The 25,216-nt window shown below is 45.0% G+C and overlaps 1 protein-coding gene across 1 annotated transcript; it reads left to right on the top strand.

Annotated features, from left to right (window-relative positions):
* The first annotated feature begins 5 nt into the window (after positions 1-5).
* On the top strand, positions 6-17,372 carry ACBD3 (acyl-CoA binding domain containing 3). Its single transcript, XM_042875008.1, has 8 exons — positions 6-298; positions 6,380-6,521; positions 7,529-7,669; positions 8,409-8,567; positions 10,482-10,656; positions 13,216-13,408; positions 14,172-14,456; positions 15,313-17,372. Exons 1-8 carry the CDS (start codon positions 43-45, stop codon positions 15,522-15,524), a joined length of 1,563 nt encoding a protein of 520 aa, XP_042730942.1. The 5' UTR covers positions 6-42; the 3' UTR covers positions 15,525-17,372.
* Positions 17,373-25,216: the final 7,844 nt, after the last annotated feature.

Genomic DNA, 25,216 nt, shown 5'->3' with positions numbered 1-25,216 from the left:
GAACGGGAAGTCGGGACGTGGCCGCCGCAGCGGAGCCGGAGGATGGCGGCGGCTCTGAGCGCCGAGCGGTTGGAGGTGTCGGTGGACGGTCTGACGCTCAGTCCCAACGCCGAGGCGCCGCCCTGCGAAGCGCGGCCCGGCCACGGGGATTCGGCTGCGGGGCGGAACCGAGCGGGCCCCGGCTGCCCGAGCCAGGCGGAGGCCGGCGGGGAGGAGGCGGCAGCGGCGCTGAGCCCGGAGCGGCGCTGGGGCTTCGCGCTGGAGGAGCTGTACGGCCTGGCGCTGCGCTTCTTCAAGGGTAATTCCTTTGGGGCTCGCGGGGGGCGAGGGGCTGCGCAGCACCCGGCCTGAAAAAAACGGGACAAAAAAAAAAAAATCATCCTTCCTTTTGGCGTGCGAGGGAAAAACCGTGGAAATGTGGGGGAAGAGCTTTTGCTTTAACTCTCGTTGGGGCTGCGCCTTGTGCCGTTGTGGCTGTGGGGAAGGAGCGCTGGCACGGCTGCGTGGGCAGAGCTGTGTGTCTGCGCCGGGATCCTTCGCCAGGTGCGGCCGCAGGAAGCGGGAGGTGCCGCAGCGCTCCGCTCCTTCGGGACCGCGTCAGCTGTGCGGTGCGTTCTGCGAGGAGGGACGTCTATTGTAACCTTACTTGTGCGGCACCGTCTGAATCTGCAGCAGCTTCAGTAAGGGCACAGCGGCACCGTGCCTGCGTTAGGGACATGAGGCTGTGCTGTGGTAGGCTGGTGGTTCTTTGCTGTTTGGTGGCACCGGGTGAGCTGTCCCTTCGGAGCTGAGTGCACCACAGGTGGGAAGCACGCCCGAGGGACGGTCACTGCCTGCTTTCCTCATTGTGCTTGGCTTGCTTGTTAGCAGTGTGTGAAGGTATAAGCAGTGTTGTTGTGCCCTGGCCCTCTACTGATACACTTTTGCAAATCATCTTTTTTTTTTCCTTTAAGTTCAATTCTGGCATAGTTTCTATGTTTGCTTTTTTGATTTTTTTTTTTTTTTAATTTTTATTTTTAAGTTGTACTTTCCTCTGAACAATAACGCTCTGGATCTTCTGTGCCACAAGCTGCTGCAGCCATGTGTTGGGCTGGAGGCACTGCAACTCCCGACTTGCCGCTCTCTGTAGAGTGAGAAGCTTGAGGGAGCTTGTTTCCTAATGAGCATTTGTTTGTAAGTCACAATGTAGAAAGAAACATCTCCACGGTAGGAAATTCCTTATCTCAGCCAAGTGTCATCTCATTACGTCTTAGGTTTAATGTTGTGCTGAAACAAGCATTGGTGGTGTAAAAATGAAGCAACGCAGTCATAGTGTGTGTAGTGTACTTCTATTACTTCTCATCCTGTAGTGATAATTATGCTTTATATTCATCTCCTTTTAAAGAGTGAGAAGTCAGTGAGGTGTTACTTGTATCTAGGTTACAGATACTGCGGTGTATCTGTTTTGTCTCAAGTGTCTCTTTCTTGTTGCCTTTTTATTGTAGGCTCAGTTGCAGTTCACTGCTGCTCTTTAGCTGTACATCATTTGCTGTAATGCACAATTCTTATCATAAGAGGAGAACTTTCCACATTACATGACGATGTCAGACTTTCCAACAAAAGCCTTGCTCTTTTATCCTTATGACTACTATAAGTCATGTGAAGGGGTTGCATGTATCTTCATATGTAGTTTCTTGATGAAAGCATTATAAGACAAGGATTCCTATTTGTAGATATGACAGTGAGGAGCTTGCAGTATTCAGATTACTGATTTATCTAGCTTGTTATACATCTGCACTGAAAATAAGTTGTCTTGTTTCCAAATTGTTGTGATTTATGCATTGTGAAAACAACTGTGGAGGTGGGCAGCCATGTGGATGCTGAAAAACACAGATTCCTACTTTACTTGAAGGAGTAACATCTTGAGGATCTGAAGGTTGATTCTTGTCGACACAGATTAGTGCTGAGGTCTCATTTCTGATTGTTATTCTTAAGACTGTACTGGTCCAGAGGTGGGATGATGTTTGACAGACTTGATCTTCTTAATGCTGGTTGATATCAGAGCTTTTATGTATGATATTAACTGCCTGTGCCACTTCCGTGAAGCAAGCAGAAAAAACAGAAGCTATTAGTTAAGAATGGCACTTGAGGAGATTTTTTTGTATTTGCACAAAGTGCTGCTGTTGGTGTGGAGGGATCTGGGGCAGGGAGGCTGAAGAAGTCACTGGATGTTGAAGGGTGAGCAGTGATCACCAGTTCAGCAGCTGCTTTTCTGTATCAGTGTGTAAACTGAGCTCTGCTCATAATGCATTCATAATGCATGCTCTTCCTGGAAAGTTGATTTAGAACAAAATACTTCAGACATATTACGGTGACTGCTGATGCTTGTCTGAGGTGGTATCTTGCAGAACTGCTTAGAGACAGGATGAGGTGGGAGTGCATGTAAACACAATGTGAAAAGCACAACGGAAGCTGAGCTGCAGTATTAAAGAGCCTTCAAAGCTGCTTTATTCCAGCTCTGAGAAAGACAGAGGCAGCTGACAGAAGTGCCTTTGACAGCTAATTTTGCCCGTGGAACTGGTACAAGCTCTGTTGGTGAAGATGGCTTGGTGAAGTGTAGGCTGTGTCCTGCAGTCAGAGGGGGCAGCCCTCTGGCTGTGCCAGCGAATCTCTTCCAGTATCAGCCTAGCTGTGCAGTTTTCCATATCATGTGTTTGAAATACCATCGTACCCCCTGGAGTGTTCATGTGCTGCCTGCAGTGGTTTGTGGTGCCTTGTGTCTGGGGGGGCAGTGTACGAACTGTATCATTCTGTTATCTGAAAGCTCTCGTGCTATCTTAAGTATTCTAATATTGTTTGACTGCTCCAAGTTATTTCCTCTCATCCTAACAAGAATGCGACTTCAACCTCAGCAGTATATCATCCAAAGTGAATTGTTTGACCTTGTTTTTTGTGTTTTAATTTGATGGCACGATTGTAATTCATTAGTTACATAGTTACATTAGTTACAAAGGCACTTGCTTTAAAGAACATGGAAAAACTCTATAATGTATCTGCATTTATTGCTAAGTTAAGCTTCTATCAGATCTGACAGAAAGGGCTAGTTGATTACCCTTCTATTGATCAGCAGAACATCGTTGGGAGGAAAGAACTGAGTGTGAGAACATTCAGTAGGGTCTGCAGGCAGTGATTCACCTCTCATGTTTCTCAGTCTTGATCTCACTCATCAGAGCTCTGCGAATGAGCAGCATTAATATCCGTGATACCTGCTTTTAAAAGCTGTGAGGCAACAAATCACGTTTGAAACTGTTTTCTGGCTTCTTGTAGACAGCTGAGACTGAATGCCATCCTGTGGGAATTGGACATTTAGAGGGAGTGCAGTAGATGAGCTGGAGCAGAAGTTGCAGTGAGTTGTGCAGTGTATCTTTCTTGAGATATACTTCTTCCCTGTTACAGATGAATAACAGCACATCGAACCACATTGAAGCATATTTGTTAAACTCCCTGGAGCCTGAATTTGTGGTGATGCCAGTAGTGCAGTGCCACACAGTGACATCCATTCCCATTATCTCCTTTTCATTACTCACTATTGGACTGGCTTCATCTTTTTGTATGCTGAGTCCCTGCTGAGGAATCTCTGGTGGGCATCTGGACGGAGTCACTGTCAGGAGGGCTCTGGCCTGAATAGCTGATGGTAGGTGTGCAGGGACCTTCCTGTCAGGCCTGACAATACAGGAACACAGTGCTGTGTCTTCACGGCACGCATCCCTGAGGCCTGAGCTTGCAGTAGGTGAGAGCTGGTCCTTGCAGCGTTTTGGGTAAGCTGCTTCATGCCACAAGTATATATGGGCCATTACTGCAGCATGCTGAAAGCCTTGTTCATAAAAGCATACCTTAATTACTACTTAGGCTTGTCTAATCTCTTTGTGGCTGTTGTTGGTATGACGTTCAGGTGATGAGCATTGCCTTTTCTGTGAGTGACGTTTTGAGATATTGTCAGTAAGGACTCTGAACTGTCTGTAGGAAAGCTGAGCCTTTCTCTGGCCTTGTAGCAGGAGGAATACCAATGGCATACAGAAGGTTGTACAGTTGCTGTATTATTCCTTTGCAAAACACATGGATTTCTCAGTGTGTTACTTGAAGCTGTCTGATATTCTTCAGCTTCCTATCAGCTGTATAGGGTACAAGAGTGATACCTACTTGATTAGTGCTTCCACAGATGCTTGAATGGATTTGGCACTTCTGCTTATCTGGGCTGACTAAGGCTCTCTTTTGGTGTATTTAGCTCTGCAGATGGCTCCAGCTCCTCTGGTTCATTTTTAACTCTCAACGCATCCAAGTCTTTGGGGTAATTGTGCAGCGTGGTTTCTGCTGAAGAATTCAACTGAAAAATGACTAGGATGTGACTTGATTCCCTTGGCTGACCCCAAATGCTTTGCTTAGAGCTTGCTTCTGATCTGCATTATCTCCAAGTCACTGGATATCTGTCTCTTATTTTTGTCCTCCCTTGTTTAGCTTGCTTTTCGTCTTCCCTTGGGCCACTGCTGCACATGCAGAGTTTCCCTTGTTAAGCCTTGAGGTCTGACTTCTGTGAAAATATAGACATGCTGCCTTTAGCTGTAGAGTGAAATGGTCTTTTTCTTTGGCTTTAACCCTGTTCAAAAGTGAGCCCAAACCCTTATGTTTGATGGCTGAGGCAGCAGCCCTGCAGAGCATGTAACAGTGCTTCCTGGCAGACAGACATCTGTGTGCACACAGGTTGCACAAAGTCAGTGATGCTGTGGTGGCCACAGAAGCCCAGCAAAACTTCAGATGAGTTCCTTTATGAAGCAGCTTGGTTTTAAGCATGCTGCCCCAGCACATGAAGTGTGCTTTCAGAGTGCTTGCTATTTATTGAGGTTAAAGAAAATACTTGCTAGTTAAGTTCTGAGTTAATTGTGAAGTAGGAAGAAGTGAGGGAAAAGCTGAAGCACCCTTGGGATAGCTGAAGAGCGAGATCTGAGACCTAGGGAGAGAGTTTTTACCTGTGCTGGCTTTGTTGCCAAAAGTGTCATATCCTCAGGTGAAGTTGCAGGATGTGATGGCCTGCATCTTTGAAGGATGGCAGGGGTGGGAAGGAGCCTCTGGGACTTGTCAAGGCTTCTGGTCTTTTGAAGCTGAAATAGCTATTTGCTGTAAGGCCATGTGATGCTGGGCAAAGTGCAAGCACTTGAGTTTCTGGAAGAGTGAAATGGGCTTCTAGGAGTGAATAATAAGAGTTTGATTGTTTGCCTTCCTAACGTGATCCTAGCTTACGTACTCATGGCATGCATGCAGTTGTTCCTTGTTAGTTTTTGCCTGAGAAAGTCCAGTGATGTACCAGACTCACTGTGTCAAAAACATCACTTCTCACTGTGCCCTGCAAACACTTTCCTGTGGGGTTGTTTCCAGTTTGCAGCTTTCAGAAATATTTGCTCAGAACTTCTCAGCAGGACTCAAGGGAGATCCCCCTCCCCTTCACCCCCCTTCTGTTCTGATTTCCCAGTAATAACTCTGTTTACAATCACAAGCTGAGCAATTCTGCAATTTGTGTCAGCTCTAAAGTCCGAGTATGAATTGAAGTGTCCGGTTTGGGGCTCTGAACAGCTTGCTCCAGAGTGACCTTCATGATAAAGGAGAGCAGGGGGCTGCTGGCAGCTCTGCTCTGATTCACAACTGAACGGAAAGCCGTTGGTACAGCCGTGTGAAATGTCTGTTGTGTTCCTCTGGTAGCAGTTTCCTCATTTCAGTCCTTTCAGAAAGAGGTGATGCTTATTTGCTTGTTTTTCTGTTTGAGGAAATGGTTTTCTTTTTATTTTTTTTTTATTTTTTTTTAACAAGCAGCGTGATTGCATGTAGTGATGCCTGTTTTTTAGATCTGTTTCGACAGTTTGGTAAATGGGTTGAGGTAAGTCCTAGCTGGGAAATTCAAATACTTTAAATCAGGGCACATTTTCCTCAATAGATAATGTGTGATGGCATCTAACCAGGTTTGCTTTAGAAGGTGGTGGTATGGAACTCCTGGAATTCTGATTGAGTTCTTAAGGCCAGAATTCTCTGTAGGCCCTAATGCTGATTGAGTCACCTCTAAGATTTCTCATTGTGAGGACTTATTCCAGCAGCCATGACAGTGTGCAGCCATCCAGTTGCCTCTGGGAACATTTTCCTTTCATTCTGTTTTCCTCTCGACAGCTCAGCTGAAGTTAGGTGTGTTTCTTCTGGACGAACTGTTTTATTTGAATAGAGCTGACTTAGTTTGTGACTTAACTTTTGGTGTCCTCTCTTCTTTTTCAGAGAGGAGATTGTGATGATATGAAATGCTCTTTGCTGTCCTATGTTTAACCAGTTAATCATAACAGTGAAACGTTCTTTTCCTCTACAGAAAAAGATGGCAAAGCCTTTCATCCAACATATGAAGAAAAACTCCGACTTGTGGCACTGCACAAGCAGGTTCTGCTGGGACCTTACAATCCTGATACTTGCCCTGAAGTTGGGTTCTTTGATGTGCTGGGGAATGATAGAAGGTAAAGGCCTTTGTTGATCTTAACTCTGTTTTTCCCGTCTGAAGTAAATGCCGTCCAATTTCAACAGTAAGAAAAGTGCGTGGATTGCCTCAGTTTGGGTGTGTGTGGTAGTAGAAAGTGAGAGCAGCCTCTTCAAAAACATCACTGAAATCTGAGTCACAATTCAGTAAAGGAGCCATGAGGCAATTATGGAGTGTTTTTTTTTTTTTAAACTACTTTAGGAGAAGCTGCTCTGCCAACAGCCCAGGTTTTTTTTATAGCAGTTTAAAGACTTGGTTAACATGCAGGCCTAAGCATCTTTCTCCTTATTTTACACCAGAGTTGCAGCAGACCAAGTCCCTTGCCAGTGCTAATAGCACTTGGCAGAGCCTTCCTGTTAGTAGATTAAGGAGAACCTCTGAAATCCTCTGTCTGTTGCATTCAGACACTGAGTAGATTTTGATGAGATCAGTATGATCTCTGTTGCTTGCAGTTCTCTTGTTGACTGTTGCTATTTCTAGTTATGAAGGTCAGTGCTGTGTTGTTCTTTGCTTCTCAAACCTGTACTCAGTGCACTGTTTCTGCTCAAATGGATTGTTTAGGAAGAACCAAGCTGTTGTGTTTGATTTGATCAGGTTAGTTACTGCATTTGTTCATCTGGGAGAATGTATGCTTTTTTTTTCCCACAAACTGGAGTGGAAGAATGATTAAACAAGTAATAATACAAGTTAATTTGCCAACTGATTTGTATCTGGGAAGTTTTTGGACACAGTTTAGAGTTCTAAGTAGGGTTTGTGGTATGTGTAAAATTTCATATAAGCACTTGGTGCTCTTGTATGAAATGGTTATTTGGTAGAAGAGAACGCTGAAATCTACGGGTTTAAGTTCTGTCTTTGAATGGGTCAGGTTTTCTCTGAAGTGCTGCATGCTGGCATTTGGTTGCTTGTCTCCCAGTGTTACTCCTTTTCTGGGTTTTCTGAGCTCCCTACTGGCTTGCAGAGAGTTAAGTCGTCTTCTCTCTCTCTTAGGAAGGAATGGGCTGCCCTTGGAAACATGTCAAAGCAAGAAGCTATGACAGAGTTTGTTAAGCTCCTAAATAGGTGTTGCCACTTGTTCTCAACATATGTTACTTCTCACAAAATAGAAAAAGAAGAACAAGAAAAGAAAAGGTAATGTTTGATTTCTCAGTATACTGAATAAGTAATTCTTGATCTATGGACAGTGTCACGGATAGCTTAAGCTGACAAAGTTACTTTGGAGGAGAGAGGCTTGAAGTTCAGATAGCTGTGGTACCACTTGCTCTCTTTAAAGCTTTTCACTTTACTTGTAATGGAAAATCATTTCTGAGGTGCATATACCTAGAATGCAGGGACTTCTAAAAATGTGGCTCTTACTGTCATCTTTTTAAAAGAGATGCAATTCACAAGATATCTGCCCTCATCATTTAGTTTACTAAAGCTGTATAAAACACAAAATTGTCAGATACTTGAAATTCCTCTTTTAGTAAGGGTTAGTGACCTGGTAAAGGCTATCCCACATCCTTTATTCATCATGTGGTTATTAAACAGTAGTCTGTGATTATTGAACATATATTGAAGCACGGAATATGTATTTAAGGCTTCTTGATGCTTTTTCCCACCATTCTCTGCTACAAGTATAGTAGTTTAGAATGAGTGTGGAATTAAAATAGAGTTTGCATCTGTCATACTGCAAAGTGCAGTAACACCAGGTGATGGGTTTTCTTCTAGTGTGTAATAATAATAAGATATTTCTCCGAGTTGAAGTGGGAAGAGGTGATGCCAAATGAAAAGATTCCTTCGGTAGGCAAAAGGCAGGTTACAGCTTGTTGAAAATAACTTATCCTAGGGTTGTAGAAATGCTGCAATAGCTTATTGAGTGATGTTGCAGAAGAGAGGAGGAAGAGCGAAGGCGCCGTGAAGAAGAGGAGCTTGAGCGCTTACAGAAAGAAGAAGAAAAACGCAGGCGAGAGGAGGAAGAGAGGCTGAGAAGAGAAGAAGAGGAGAGGAGGAGAATAGAGGAGGAGCGGCTTCGGATGGAACAGCAAAAGTGAGTAGCTGAAAGAACTGACACTGGGAAGAAGTAACTGTCTTGCACTTGAGACAATTGTATTGGCTGTTTAAATAGTTCTGCTAGAACTGAATATCTGAAATGAGAGCACTCTGGTCTGACAGTGACATTTGCTGTCCTTAGTTAAGAGAGACGGTTTGCAGAGAATGAGTATCCCAACGTGCTGTTGTGTGCAGCCTTCACAGCTAAAATTGCTAGAGAAGTCTTATTTGAAGAGAATCTCTGTTTGGGGATTGTGACTCCAAGCACTGCACCTCATCAAAACTTGTGGCTCTGCTTCTTAAATGGGTTCTGCTGCACTCAACTGAACTATTTAAACTGTTGATTGAAAGTTTCTATCCTTTCATAGAGGACAGTGCCTTAAAAAAGGATAACTGCACTTCATTGTGTTGGTTTTTTTCAAATGCATGGTTGAGGTTTTCTAATTTGGAAGTCTAAAGCTACCTCCTTGAAGGCATTCTTTTTCTAGAAGTTGTGAAATGTTTGCAGATCTTAGTTTTGTGCTGGCAGTCACTGGATCTTAGCACATTTCTCAGAGGAGCTCAGAATTCATGTTCAAATGGGCCTAACCTGTTTGCACCCCCATTCAGTAGCTTACATAGAACTTGAGCTGTACGTTCTATTTCACTGTTCTGTATCCAGATGCTGAAAACATGGATCCAGCATTGCACACATTGTATAGGAATAGCATCACATCTCTCAGCAATAATTTTCTTTAACAGTAATGCCTGTTCATTTGGTATATCTCTGAAGTAGTAGTTTTGGAAAGGGAGCAAATAATTCACAAGTTTTAGTTGGACTGTTGAATATGGTGAGAGCATGAAATACACAGATGTAAATGAGCAGAGGATGCGATGATGCTAAGGAGGTGATGAAGAAGCAAAAGAAAAAGGTTTTATGGAAATAATAATTGTGTATCAAGGGTTGTAGGAGGTTACAGAGATGAAGAGTTTGGACAGAAAAGCAGTGTGGTGAGTATTATAGATGCCAAGCATATCCAAAGTGGTCACAGTTTGTTGAAAGGTGGTGAATCTTGCCCGTTAAAATAAAAAGCAGTTTAATCTTGAAGCTTGTTAGAGGAGGGAAAGGAAGAAGGGTGAGGAAGAACTACTCTTCCTTTTGCGTGATTCTTGAATCCTCTGAAATATCAGTAGCTCATCGCTAATGAACGTAACATGAGTTAAAAAAAAATGAGCCCTAGGTCAGTGGGGATGATTTACTGTATGGTTTCTGTTGGCCTGTTGGAGAGGGAAGGAGAATGGAGCCTGTGCTTGATGAACCAGTACATTCCTCCTGAAGCTTCTGCGTTTCTGTTTGTTGGAGATGCAGTTGCCCTGTTTTGCAGTTTATGTTTGTGAATTAGGCCACAATCAGTCATGCTTTTCCTATGGTTGCATGCTATCCTGGGAAGTTAAGGTAGTAACACAGTGGGTTTAGACAACAAAAACCTTTGGCATGTGGTACCATAGCAAGCTTGTTCCTATTTGCAGCTGCAGAAGGGCTGCTGGGATGGTTTCTGCATGTTTTCTGGAGGACCCAAACATGGAATTTTTTCCCTTGTCTGTTTGAGAAATGCTGTGATGTGATTATACCACTGCCTCTTTCCTGGATTATAGATTGAAAAAAATATCAGAGCTTTTGATATTCTTTTTTTTAACACCTGATGTTTTCAAAACATGAGGTAGACAAAATTCACATTTGCATGTACCTTTAGGCTCTGTTCTGTTATGTAGACTTGAGTTTTTTTGTTGGCTTTTTTTGGTGTGGTTTTTTGTTTTGGTTTGTTTTTTTTGTTATTTTTGCAGAAATTAAATTAACTGTCACTTAAGTACAGGGATTTCCCTGGTAACCTCAGCTGCTGGTAATCTTCGTGCTCTTCTCCCACTAATGTAGGCAACAGATCATGGCAGCACTGAACTCCCAGACTGCCATGCAGTTCCAGCAGTATGCTGCTCAGCAGTATCCCGGCAACTATGAACAGCAGCAGATCCTCATTCGGCAGCTCCAGGAGCAGCACTATCAACAGTACATGCAGCAGTTGTATCAAGTCCAGCTAGCACAGCAGCAGGTAAGATGGACCAGCTGAGAAACTTGTCTTTTTTTTCTGAGCTCTTTGGAAGATGCTAACTTACCTACTTTTATCTCCTTGAAAAGCTAATTGCTAGAAGAAGGGGAAAAAAGGAGTTCTAGTAATTAAAGCTGCTGCTTTTTCAAACACCAAAGCTCTTTTATTTAATCTTTCTGAGTAGCTTTCTGAAGCAGCCTTTAGTTAAGAAAATTCTAAACAACTTTTACTAATCACTTGGATACAATTCCTGAAAGCAGAACGTTAAGTGCTGTGCTGCAGTGTCTATTGCACGCCCAGTTCTATGGGAGTATGTATCAGTGCAGCTGAGCATGAACAAACTGATGGGTTCAAATGATTCTTCACATATCATATGTGAGGATTGAAGAGCAGCAGGCTTTAGCTGGCCTTGTGTTGCTACTGGGTTTGAGGTTGCTGCTCTGTCAGCTTCTAGCAGTACTGACTTCTCTTCCCCTCTTGCATCTCCTCTGACATCAGTATCTAGCATGTTGTTTGCTTGTCTGTGATAGACTGCTTGTGTTCTGGATGAAAAGACACCTTCTTATTTCTGGTAGCAAAGGATGGGAGTAATAGGAGGGATTTTGTGTGTGGGCTTGAAAGGGTACTCCTGTTTTCAGAGGAATCTTGCATCTCTGTCAAATATGCTGTATTCTCTGAAGTTATTTTTAAGTTCAGAGATGTCCATTTGTGAGCATCCTAAACAGATGTAAGTCAGACTTCAGATCCTGGCATGTCTGACCTCTATGGGCAGGACCCACATCTTAAGTGGCCAGTGTCTGTCAGCCTGAGGTCTGTTGTTTTTGAGCTAAAGACTTAAAATTTATTAACTAATTTCCTGTGGAGTTATTCATGTTTTGAAGAGGATAATGCCTTCAGCAAAGAGGTGTCCAAAAAAGGAGCAGAGTTGAGATAGTACAGGGAAATCAGAGGCTTCCTGCCCTGCTGCAGTTGCTCTTAAAGTTTAATGCTGCCTTGGTACCAATGCTTTGGTGTCATAGTAGTAAGTGAAAGCTGCAGTCTTATCAGTCTTGTCTTCAGTGCCTTCTGTAATTGATACCACTCCCTGGAGGCTGAGGTGTCTGAGGCACTGCTGCCAGTTTTCTTCTGTGTTTTCAGCACTCCTCCTCTCAATCATAGCTGTCTGATTTCTGCATATGGAAGACTAATGCCCTCTGAGACCCTGGGCAGAAACAACATCCTTTCCTTTACAGCAGCTTATGAAATAATACACCTGCCAGGCAATGAGGTTTTTTTCAGATCAATACTTGGACAATTCTTTTACAGGAAAGGATGAAAAAAGTGGTAACAGAGCTAATATTGTCTAGTTATACTTACTTGTTCCTGAGGATTCAGGTAGCTTACATAGTAACACTTCTGGGGAGTATTTGCCTTTTGGATTTCTATAACTCAGTCAACTTGGAATCTGTTAATGCAATTTAAAAACCCTGCTGTGTCATGGCTGTTTGTAGATGATTCTGATGGCATTAATTTTGGAAAGGTTGTATACAGAAGTTTTGTAGAGAAGTTCCTTGCTGCTTCACACTGAAATGGGACTTCAGTAGTAGAAGGTGGATCTGGATAGCATCTCTGTAATTGCACAAGTGTGGAATCTAACAAATATTTAACTGTGTTGTCTTCTTAGCCCTTTAAAATACCTATATTCTATTAATTCATCAAAATCATACGCTTATTAAGTTATTCTTTAAAGGATGATTTTATGAATTCTACCTTTTCCCTGTCTCAACAGTAGAGTGCATGTAATCTGACTGATAACTGGTGGGAAAGGAAGGGGCATGGAGGGTGGGGGGCAGAATAAGCCTTGAAACTAAAGGGATAACACATCCAGCCTGAATCCAAAAGGATGGTGGTTACTTCTCATAATCTCATATTTATTTACTTCTTTGCACAGGAGACAGCATAATAAATTTAAACTAAAGAATTTAGTGTAGAACATGTAAGTCATGTTCTAAAAGCTGCACCTCTGAGGTTTGATAACTCTTCTCCCAGAGCGCTCACAGTCCTTCTGGCTCTTATTTCTCACAAATTAACTAACTCCCTTTCTTGCACGTTTGCTGGAGAACTCTTTTGCCATGTTAACTCACAAATTGACAAGGGTTTAATAAGCTTTACATAGTTCACATATCTCTATAGAAGCTGAGTTAGCTCAGGCTGGAACTCCTTTTTTTTTTTTTTTTTTTTTTAAGTAATTATTTTCTTTTTTTAATGATATGTTATAGAGGTTACTGAAATGCAGTACTTTTGTAGCTAGGCCTAAGTTTATTGTACATGCCGTAATTATTTGAGAGATGAATCTTCTTGTTCTGATTGTATCCACCAGCCTGGAAAGACTTCCCATGATGTGAAGTACATGCAATTCTCACTAGTTAATGAGTACAGCTTCAGGTCCTTCATGGTGAGCCTCCTCGTAGGGAGGAGAGGGGATTTTGTAACTGCCTTTACACCTTCTACTGGAAAAGGGAGGCAGCTCAGGGTTTGTTTTTGTTGTTGTTGTTTTACTTGATTTACTTCCTTTCATTTTAGGCAGCCTTGCAGAAACAGCAGGAGGCAGTTGTAGCAGCAGCAGGGACATCTCTGACTACTGCATCCAAGATGAATGTACCTGCCCAAGGGGATATGCCATCTATTAATGGGCAAGCCAGTGCGCACACAGACAGCCCTGAAAAAGAGCTGGATCCAGAGGCTTTGGAAGAAGCATTGGAGAATGGACCAAAAGGTAGGATTAGCTAGATAAAGATGAACCACGGAAGCCTTTACTAGGATCCAGGAAGCCTTTACTAGGATCCAGGTGTCTTAAAAACCACTGTTGATCATACCTGGCTTCATTAATCTGAGAAAGAGCTAGGTGTGATTTCTGGGTTTTTTCTTCTAAAGGAGAACATGTCATGTTGGCAAAACAGTTTTTGAGAGCAGGGAGAGAAGTGAAAGCACTTCAAGCAGTGTGGATGGGATACAGAAGCTCTTCTCACTCTTGACTGAAATAGCTTCATTGCAGCAGTGTTGGAAAGGAACGTAACAGTTCCTGCAGAAAGCTGTTCTGTGCAAAAATACGTTCAAATGTTGACCAAAACTGAGCATTGATTTAGTCTTGGGGATTAAAGGAAGGCCAAATCTTATTCTGTGTCTACTGCCCTTCCTGTGGCATAGCCTGTCCTGTGCACAGTCCAGACTACTGTTCTCTTGCTTCTCCCACCTTCCTCTGACTGCTTCTAGGAAGCTGCAGAAGTGGAGCAGGAATTGTAGCCTCCCAGCAGCTCTCCCATCACCCACTGGTGTTTCTGGATGTTGTTCTCCAGATTCATCCACAGTCAGCAGTCCTCAAAAGACTTGATTGGATCCCAGTAAGAAATCTTCACGACCACAGTCCCTGAGTGGAAGCACTGTGATGTTTATTGTCCTCAAGTGCACCTCAAACACACTTTAGTGTTCAACATAAATAACTGAAACAAAAGCTTAACTGGCTTATTCCCCCCCTCTAGATTCTGTTCCAGTGATAGCTGCTCCATCAATGTGGACACGACCCCAGATAAAAGACTTCAAAGAGAAAATCCGGCAGGATGCAGACTCTGTGATCACAGTGGGCCGAGGGGAAGTGGTTACAGTTAGAGTACCAACTCATGAAGAGGGGTCTTACCTCTTTTGGGAGTTTGCTACAGACAATTATGACATTGGTTTTGGGGTGTATTTTGAATGGACAGACTCCCCTAATACTGCAGTGAGTGTGCATGTCAGCGAATCCAGTGATGATGAGGATGAAGAAGAAGGTAAGCATGCTTATTTTTATGAAATCCTAGTCTTGCAGGGATTGCTGTGCAGGAAAACCACTCTGTCTTGTCATCTCCTAGTTCTTACAGCTCTGCAGTTCATGGCTTCCATCTAGCTGGCATCTCATCTTCAAATAAGAAGTAAAATTCTGACCGTAACTTCAGATGTCTCACTTGACTCATTGATTGGTTGTAATAGTTGAGGATGGGAAAGTCTTTTTTTCCAATATGCTGTTTGCAATTTATAATACTTTAAAGAACAGTTCTTTATAGTGGCCAAGACCCAAGTTACAGCCTATATCTATAGGGGAGCCCTGCGTACCATCAGAAAAAAGCAGTGTTCTGAAACAGTCGTGCAACTTGCCTAGATGGAACTGCTCTGATGTAGGAAGATCTTCTGCATATTTCTATTAGCTGATCAGTTAATAGCAGTGTGGGTAATGCCTTGATCAGAAATAGTTTAGCACCTTTGCAAACTGTTACAGCTATATTGGACATGGAATGTTTTAATATTGAAGTGTAAAATTTGTCTTTAAAGCAAGCAATGTCTAGCCTGAACCAAAGACGAACTTCCCTTTCCTCTAGTGCAGTTCTGCAGTGGTAAATTGATTTGCTTTCTTAAATGGGTGAAGAAGTATCTTAAACTGATACTTCTGCAGTGAAGGAGCACACCACACAAACCCATGCTTTTTGCTTTTCTCTTTCAGTGCTTTAGCTGCAAGCTTGGTATGAACTCCTTCAGCTAACAAAATAGAATACTGTGTCTGCTACACACAAATGCAAGGGAGAGTCAGACCTTGGTTTTAAAAGTTAGTCACCCTTGTTAACTGATGCTTCTTTTATTTTTTGCTTACAGAAAATGCTGGCAGTGAAGAAAAAGCCAAAAAGAATGCCAACAAGCCTCAGCTAGATGAAATAGTGCCTGTGTACAGACGAGACTGTCATGAAGAAGTGTATGCTGGCAGCCACCAGTACCCAGGGAGAGGAGTTTACCTCCTGAAATTTGACAACTCCTACTCTCTATGGAGGTCAAAAACAGTTTACTACAGAGTTTATTATACTAGATAAGTATGGCTGTGTTTGAGGCTGGGCTGTGCAGAAGATGTCGTTTTATTTGGAATTTCTTCAAGCATAATGGATCCTTTTGAGTCTGTCTTATCCTGTCTGTATCTGTATGGTTTGTGTGAACTTTAACAAGTAAACACTGGGATCTTCCTGCTCCATGACACTAATGCATATTGCATTGGGCTTAACACAGGATCTCCCTAGCCCACTGGGGTAATGGAGTTAACCAATGGCAATCATTGGCTCCAGTGCTTAAGGTCACATCAGCTGTATTTGTTAAAGCCTTGTGTGAAAAGGGGGAGGGGATCACTAGTTCACTGGCTGGGTGATCTGAGGTTTCCAGGTCTGGATGCTTTCAATAACTTGTTAACGGTTAACTTAAAGGTCCCATCAGTAACCGGTAGATTTGGATGCAGTTTGCTGTGTAGCAAGTTTCTCTTAACTGTAATCAAATGTCAGATTTTTACACCATTAAAACTTAAAATTTCAGTTGATGCAAGTTTAGAAACAAGTTGTCTCGAGTCTGTCCTCATCAAAGAAGAAACATTCAGTTCTTTAAACCAGTGTAAGCTTTAGGCACGGGTGATCAACATCTTGAAAATACAGCAGGTAACCTCTTCTGAAGGCACAAACTGCAGGACAGTTGTAAGTATACTTACAAGTAGAACCTTAATCTCTGCCCTGCTGTTAACCTGAGAACATTTTTGGAGGCAACTGGCTTTGACATAGGGCACAAACTATAAGTTTGGGTTTTTCATGGAGTAGACTTCAAAAAAAAAAAAAAAATCTGCACAACTCTTTGGTTTGTTTTCTTTGCAAAACCTGAATAAGCATGTTGTGCATCTGAAGAGCAGTAAGTCACTTTGAAGCATAGAGATTAGTGTTGCAGTGATTATGGAAATCACTGCCAGTCCATTGGAATCTGAGCTGGCCGTGCTTTGGTGCAGACTTTCTGCTTTAGTCTGTAACTGTCTGCAGAAGGCCAGGATCACATACAGGCACGTAACAATGTAGCTTTCATCTGTCTCATACAGTTTGAATGGCTTGGTGAGGGCGTTTCTTGTTCTGTGTAGCCCAAAAATACAGGTGGCTGTTTGAGAGTGTGATAAATATCCACTCTCCTTGGAGCCTTGCGCCCAAGTGCTGATGTGTTACAATGATGTCTTGTGGGAGTGCTCTCTGCATCAGCAGTGCACTTTGCTACCAAAAGGAGTGGGTTACTTAGGGTCCGTCGGATCAGTTTCTGCAGTCAGATTTCCATTGCTTAGCTGCAGCATGTACAGTTCCACAGCCAATGGCGTTGAGTTTGGGGGGTTTGTTAGAATAATGGCTTTGTACATACATGATATTTTACTTTACTCATACCAACCATGGAGATACTTCTCCTAGAGTGTTTAACTTGTCATCTTGCGTTTGGTTCAGCAACACCGTACCAGCTTGTAGCTAGTTAGTGCTGCTTTATCCAAAACACTGTACAATGTTCTGCTCTTGTGTACATACAGTATATAAACATGAATTTAGAAAGTACTTTGCTTTTAAAGAAAGAAATGTATTTAATGTAAAGACAAAAAAACAAACTTTTAAAAAAGGCAGGCACTAATATATTTCTTCCAGTCTTGGAGTTAGATTTTTGTCCATATGAAAATGTTACAACTTTTTTCCTCTGAAGAGTATCTGTCTTTGGAAGCGGTGTTTGTCGCTTTACGTGGCAGCACTTGCTGTCATGTCTTGATGTTAAACTTTTACGTTTTCAAACTTTTTTTATTGCCTCTGGCTGTTGGTTAGTACAAGTGCGATTTCAAGATAGCCTGAGATAGTATTTAATCCTAATTAAAATACATTTATCTGTAATACTGTTGGCTTTTCATTAATTTGGGAACCTTGGCATTGCTGTGTATGGCTATTCAGCTGAGATAAGCTTGTCATCTTCCCTTTCCTTTTTTAACAAGTCAGTGCTGTGCTAATGCTGTGGTTTCAGTAGCTTAACCACTTGGCTAAAAGCTCTCTTTGCCAAATGTTTCCAGCTTGTTGGATGATGCTGTCTATCAATACCAGAAGAGCTTGAACAGCGTAATCACTTTGGGAAGTGATCTTCTCCATGAAAACGGGTCAGGTGCAGGCAGCCAATAGCTGTGAGCTGGTTTCTGCCTGGGAGAAATGTGCCTGCCTTTGCCTCTGAGGTTTAGTGAGCTGAGCCCAGCCCCAGGGAGCAGCAGGCCCTGCTGTGCTCCCCTGGAGAGCCTGAGCCCCCTGCAGCAGTGAGGTGGTTCCAACTCACTCAGCCAAGTACTGCTGGCACAGCTGTGTCATTCACATGATTGCGTTCCCATGTTTTAAGTGGGATTTGCTGGTTAGTCCTGGACTGGTATGGGATTTGTGGCAGTAACAGATGCCTGAGGTTGTGCTACAGGCTCCTGGGATGGCTCTTGGCTCAAAGAGCAAGAGACAGGCAGGACTACGAGTGGGAGGGAAGGCAAGAAAGCCAAGTTACACTGAGGCTTCTCTTGGCCTAAATCAACCTTGGCTGCATCCAAGCTGCTAGCAAGCAGGGTACTGAAGCCAGAAGAGGCTTTTCTCATAGGTTCAGTCATTTTTTTCATCTGTGTCTGTAGCCAGCTGCCTCTTGAGCTCGTGCTTCAGGATCTCACAGGGGAGCAGCAGCAGCCTCTTCAGTGAGAACAGAACAAGTAAGTGCTGTGCTGTTTGAACTTCCTTTTCATCATCTCTCTTCTAATTGCCCTATATTGGTCTGGTTCTGTCACAAATTAGTTTCACGTGAAACTGACAAGTGCATCAAAAAGCAAAGTAATTACAGCAGCAAGCCTACCGTAAATGGATGTGTTTCATGTGTAGGTAAGCTCCCCTTTCTCCAATTAAAAGTGAAGCACTGTACTCCTTACAGCTCATTTAAGGTAGTTCTCTGCTACAAGAGGGTTATCAAATGTTTCTGAAATTGAGTCATTTGCAGCAGAAGCTAGGTGGTGAGACCTACACTGGCAAACCTAGATTCCAAACACAGTGAGCCTTTGAAAAACATTCAGTAATTAATCTGGCAGACAAACTGGGCCTATGTGAAGAGTCATTAGAAATGACACTGTCTTCTGAGACAGTTCACGTGGATTTTGCTTATGCTTCCTCTTCTGGTTTGAGGCAGCTGCATGGTCTTCCTTGACTTCTTGTCCTGACAGTGAATGGTCAAGAAGGAATTGCTTTAAATTAAAAGATGGGAGATTTAGGTTAGGTGTTAGGAGGAAATTTTTTCCTCAGAGGGCAGTGAGGCCCTGGCACAGCTGCCCAGAGAAGCTGTGCTGCCCCAGTCTGCTGTCAGACAAGGGCTGAGGGATAGTTCAGCCATTAAACCATCTCCTACTTATGCGATTGCTAGAAATTAGAAAAGTAGGCTGTGTGGACCTATGGAAGTGTAAAGAGAAGCAAAGCAGCCACCCTTTGTCCATGTTCTAGGTGCTCTTCTCCAAACTAACAGCTCAGTGCAGTTGTAAGCATCTAGACCAGCAATGCAAAGGCTGCTTTCTGACTTGACTGATGCTGTTTCTTCTGGCAGCTGAGCCTACCGTGCCTTTCATTAATGCATTTGCAGGGAAAGGAGTACAAGGGAGAGCTGAAAAAGTCACCTGGGGGCAGCCTGCTTGTGCTGATATGGCAGTGTCAAGTATGAGTTCTGTACTTACGGAACTGTTGCTTAAAAAGCAACTAAAAACCTGCTGCATTTAGCACTGTGTACTGGAAGATTAAGGCAGAGCATGAAACTTCATCCCAAATCTTCCCTCACCTTCCTTCTGGTTGCACACTGACAGCCTTTCAGGGGTACCCGGCTCATGGAAACAGTGGCTGCTGGGCTTAAAAAAGTACACGAAAATATTTGGGTTGGTGATACTATGCGTGCAGAGATCTCACTGGGTATCCTAGGAGACAGGGAATCACAAGGAATGAAGAAAAAGGTGTCACTTGTTCTTTGTAACAAGTTCTGTTCCTGGCCTTTACCCATCCTGCAGTACCAGTGCTGTCATTCGCCCTCCCTCCCTCTTTTCATTTAGTGGGAAGCAGGGACACGAGCTGCAAGATGAACAAACCCATGTGCTAATACAAGACACTCAGGGCCGCTCTGCTCTTTGCAGTGCAGGTGTAGATTACAGCAGAGGGCTCAAACACTCATAACCTTGGATCTGATTTCTAGACTGTGCTTAGCAGTGTGCCTCTGAAGCAGCCTATAAAACACCTGGAAGTTATTTGTGTCCTGCTTGGGGATGTTCCAACAGGATTGCAAAGCGAGTGCATTACAACTAGCAGAGGTTTGTGTGACACTTAAAACCCTTTTACAGTTTGGTTCTGGTTTGCAGAGAACAGGAGACTTTTTACCCTTCTAAAAAAAAAAAAAAGTGTTAAAGTTCAGCTTGCTTTATGTGTGTAGGGATGTGGGGTCCAGTTCAAGTGTGATGAAAGGAAGAGCAGGTGGGAAGTACTTTAGTGCTATTCGCCTTTGCAAGCATATCTACTCTGGGGCTTAAAAGAAGGCTAGTGAAAGTGTGGGCCATCTCCTGAAGGGAAAAGGAGACTTGGTTACACTGACAGTGGAAAGGCTGAAGTACTGGATGCCTTCTGTACCTCCCCAAGACTGGCCTTCAGGAATCCCAGATCTGAGCTGAAAGGCTGGAGCCAGGAAGATGGACCCTTAGTGGAGGATGATCATATCAAGGAATACTGAACTGGACTTCCATGCGCCCGGATGGGATGCACCCACAAGTGCTGAGGGAGCTGGCAGATATCACTGCAAGGCTACTCTGTAATCTTCTGTCATCGTGGCAACTAGAAGTGCCCAAAGTCTGGATGAAAGCAGATGCCCCATCTTCAGGAAGGCCAAGAAAGATGACCTGGGGGCGAACAGGCAGGTCAGCTTCATTTTGATCCCTGGGAACATGATGAAACCATTTCCGAGCACACAAGGGAAAAGAAAGTCATAGACACAGCATGAATTCACAAAGGGGGGAAGTCTTGCTTGACCAACCATCAGCCTTCTTAGCAGCAAAGGCACGTTGCTGACTTGTGTTCATCTCAGTGTCCTCCAGGACCCCCAGGCTCTTTCCTGCAGAGCTGCTTTTCAGCTGGGTGGCCCCAGGGGTTGTTGTGCAGATGCGGTGCTTTGCCTTCTTGAACTCCATGATGTTCCTGTCCGCTCAGCCTGCTGAGGTCCCTCTGGATGGCTGCATCGCCCTCTGGTGAGTCAGACAAGTCCCATAGTTATGCCACCAGCGCTTCACCCGGAGCAGCTGTCGTTTGTACCATTAGATGGGGCTGTGGTTAAAGAATCAGGATTTGAGAGTTACAGCTTCAGAGCCAACAACCTGCCTTGAGGAAAAGTGGAGAGGATGAGTCTCTGCCCTTGTTCTGCCTTCCCAGTGCGGGGTGGGAATTTCAGAGACCTGAGGCACCACAAGAACAGTGGGCCTGCCAGCCATGGAATTGGCATTGGGTGCCCGGGGGAAACCTGCGTGGATTTGAGGTAAGCCAGTGTGCTGTGCCTGCAAAGCACCACCTTGAGGGATGGTTTGATCACAGGACATTCCTTCCCCAAAGGCTCATGTGCTCAGGATGTGAACATCAGGGTGAGTAAGAGTAGGGGGGTTGCCATGGGAATACCTCTACCACGGCTTTTTGTTGTGCCTGGGCACAGGGGGATTTCTGCAGCACCAGCAGGGCCTGAAAGTTATTTTGTGTTTTGGTGTTGGTTTTTTTTTTTTTTTTCCTTGGCTGTTTAATCCCAAACAAAGGAAATGGCAGGAAAAGCCACAGTGTTGTCAGCAGCAGCCAGGCTTCTGGCACCGCTCCCTGCTACCTCCATTATTTCACAGCCACATCCCAACAGCAGGCAGGAGGGAGAGGAGGCTCTGTCCTGCCCCAAACCTGTCCTGCTCCTCTTTGCCAGAGGGGCAGAGGGCAATGGGGGGCATCCCTTGGAGCAAGGGCTGTGCTGGGACCCCCAGAACCACCAGCAGCCTGGCCATGGAGAGCAGGAAAAACAATAGGAAGTGGAGACAAAGCCTTTCTGCTGTGTCTTCAGAGCCGCTTTCCGCAGGGGAAGCTGGAGCAGTTTTCCAGGCGCTGGGGGGCTGGGATGGGCTGCACCTGGGGCCTGGGTGTTCCCACAGGACAGCCACCTCCTCTGCCCTTCTCATCTTCAGGCCTTGTCACAGCCAAGTGGCACTTGGGAGGCAGGGCAGGATGGGAGGTGTTACTGCCTGCACCAACATGTGAATAAGCTGTAAGGCAGTAATGGTTAATGCTTTAGTTGGGTCAGAAGCTTTTTTTTGGAAGCACCCTGGTGTCAAGAATGCAACATGGTTATATCTTGTTAGAGGTCTTGCAAGGCCCTCTTCCACCTCATGCTGGAGCCTTTGGTGGCCAAAAGGCACCTCAGTCTTTCAGGCAACTATTTTGGATCCCACTGGTGTCTGCTTTGTGTTCCTAGCATGCCCTGCTGTCCTAGCTAGGTGCTGAAGATGCTCTGTTCCCAGCAGCTGATGAAGAGGGACAGGGGCCCAACTGTGAAATGTGGTGGCGTTGTCATGGTTGTGATGTCTGGTTATTAAAGATGCAGGGAGAGGGAGCATGAGGGATTCCTGCCAGCTACCTCCATGGACGTCACACTGCTTAAAGCGGCATGGATAGGAACAGGAGAGAGGCTGCTGGAACCAATTGTGCTGGGATGGGCTCTGAAGCAATGAACCTGGTGCAAAGGAAGGATGACCCCTTCCTTTGCACAGCCTCAGACCAGCGCTGGGAAATACGGGAAACCAGCTCTGCTTCGCATGGAGGAGTGAGCCACCTCCTTCTTGCAGTGCACAGTCAGGTTAATGAGGCCACATTTACACATTAGCTTTTGCTTAGTGCCTAGAAACTCCTGGTGTACCCACAGCACTTGGCACATCCCAGTGCCCATGTGCAGGAGCAGGATGGTTCCAAGTTGGGTCCAATGGGCTGTGCCCCTCTGAGCCATGCTGTGTAACTCTGGAGAACAGCACGAGGAAGACAGGGTCATGCATGGCCCCGGGTCAGCTGCAGCCACAGAAGGCACAGGGCAGCCTGACAAGCTGCCCTCCTGAAGCAGAGGGTAAAGGAACCATAGGAGAAAAATAGGTGGTAGCTGCTTCACTACACACTGATTTCCCATGAGAATTAATTAACTCTAGTTAAGATATATATATGTTTTTTCATGGAATTATGCTTCAGTTAGGGCCAGCTGCTTGCTAGTGCCATGTGGAGCCAAAACTCTCAGCCCATGGGGTCAGTTTGCCCCTCCCAAACCCCTCGTGGCTGCTGCCTCCAGCATTGCGCACACTGCAGGGCTGCAGGAATCAGCAATGATGGGTCTCTCAGCCAGGAGAGCACTGTGCCATTTGGGTTAAAAAAAAAAAAAAAAAAAAATCCATTTCCTCAGCTGCCTTTTAAGTAAAGTGGGTGTACTTCCTGCTGTTTGAAGCTGTTCAGTAGGGCAATTATATCTTTACTGGCATCTACACTAACAGTGAAAGCATCAGGGAGCTCAGTGCTGCTCCTGGAAATAGAATTCCACAGGCAAGGACTCCCGTATCTGCCCCAGAGAGCCCCAGTACAACCTGCCCTAATACCTGCACCCTGCAGAGGGGTGACAGCAGTCACCTTGCTTTTAGGTGAGAGCAGGGAAGGCCTGGTGGTGATGCAGTTTGCCTTAGGGGACCTGCCCTGGGGTACTGCAGAGCCTCCACAACCTGCAGCGGCACCTCAGAACCAACAGACTGCTGTTAAACCAACAGCAGAAGTGGCCAGTGCAGATAGTGGTAGGACAACAGTGCCCTTTAAATCACAGCTCTGCCTTCCTCTCACGTGCACTGGGCAGGGATGTGAAGGCAGAGGGAAGGAGTGCCTGATGCCAGACTGCCTGGGAGGACTGCTGAAGTTGGGCATTTGTAGTTGCTACTTGTCAAACCCCATCTTTGCAGAGTTTGCGGCACCTCAACCCTGAGGAGCTTGCAAAGCACTGGCTGGAATCACTGTGACAGGGGCCTGCTTTGGCACCTAATGAAAGAAAGTGAGAAAGAAGGCATCATTTGGACACAGCTCCCTGAGGAGGGACAGCAGAGGATGGGAAAAGGCAGGGGAGCTGCTATTCATCCTCCACCACCCATGCCCCTAGTCTGTGATGCTGGTGTCACACGTGTCACCAAACACCTGGCTTGAAAATAGCTTACTTCACTGCTGTGAACTTCAAGGCTCCTCTGTTAGTGTTTATTAATTTACTGAATAAATAGCAGCAAGGTTCAGTACTGTCTGTGGCTTTGGCTGCTGCTTCTACAGCGTTCAAAGCAATTAGTGCCATGAAAGCAAATGGTCTATTTAGTGGGGGAATTTGTAGGGTAGAAATGAGATCAGATTCCTGAACCGCTGTGCCCTCCTCTAGCAGGATGCAGCGCATGGTAGGCCTCAAGCTGACACCAGGCAGAACCCCTCCCTGCCTTCCCCAGCTGGCTGTGATATCAGAGCCAGTCCTCTAACTCCACAACAAGCACAAGGAGCTGCCAATTTAAAGCATTTTGTCTGCCAGAGGAAGAGGAAGGATTCCTTTGTTGTGGGGGCAGGAGGTGGCACCAAAATAAAAACACTCCCCCCAGTTCTCTAAAAGGAAGCAAGTGCCTCACACAAGAAAAAAGCCGGGCCTCCAGTAAAGGGCACAGTGGCAGTCCTGCCCCAGTCCTGCACTGCTCCCTACTTGCTTTGTGGCTGAGCCAAGGCCTGAGGTCTCAGGGCTGCACATGCCTGTGCCTGGCAGCTCTCCCAGCCCTGCACTGGCTGGCAGGGACTGCTGGAAGCTGCCCAGCCTCCAGATGCAGCTCCTCAGCAGGAGTTGGTCCTGGGGTGCAACCAGCTGGGGGCTCCTTCCTTTATCCAGGGCTCCATTCCTCCCCCAGTGGCACTCGCACAGCCCTGTGTCAGCCTGGCAGCCTTTCCATCGCACGGATCGTAACATCGTAAAAATGATTTGGGTTGGAAGGGACCTCAAAGCCCACCCAACCCCATCCCCCAGCCGTGGGCAGGGCTGTCCCCCCACCAGCTCAGGCTGCCCAGGGCCCCATCCAACCTGGCCTGCAGCACCTCCAAAATAACTAATTTTGAAAAAGCAAAGTCACCTTTCATACCATCCTTCCCCCTTGGTCCCCACCTAACCAGTATCAAGCAAGAGATCCATCTGCAAGCAGACTCTTTGGACACATCAGAGGTGAGATGGTGCACTCAGGGCAGGGCATCGAGGGAGCTGCAGCTTAAATAATTTCTTCCGTGACACAGCGGAAAAAAATCCGCTAAGAATGAAAATCCATCAAACTTGAGAAGACAAACGAGGACCAGAAATGCAATAGCCAAAGATTCTACAGGAATAAAACCAAGACAGCACATCTGGTCTCAGTAGGCATGTGCCCATGGCACCTCCAGCGCCCTGACTGACTGAATGCTCCCAAGTAGCAGTGCCTACATCTGAGCTGTAGCACCGCATGCTTAAGCAGTGTCGCCTACGTAATTCCTGATTCCTGACCAATCCTTTGGTCTTTTCCCTTAGGAATTCCTCTGGCTTGATTTCCTTACCTGCATTGTCACTGTCCCGAATCTCTCTTTCAAAAGGAGGAAGTCAGTATTTCATTTGCATACCA

Source organism: Lagopus leucura, unplaced genomic scaffold, assembly GCF_019238085.1.
Source record: "Lagopus leucura isolate 7727_CA_CO unplaced genomic scaffold, USGS_WTPT01 Super-Scaffold_73, whole genome shotgun sequence".
Classification (NCBI taxonomy): Eukaryota; Metazoa; Chordata; class Aves; order Galliformes; family Phasianidae; genus Lagopus; species Lagopus leucura.
The sequence above is the reverse complement of the archived record's forward strand: the minus strand, read 5'-3'. Positions and strand labels throughout refer to the sequence as shown.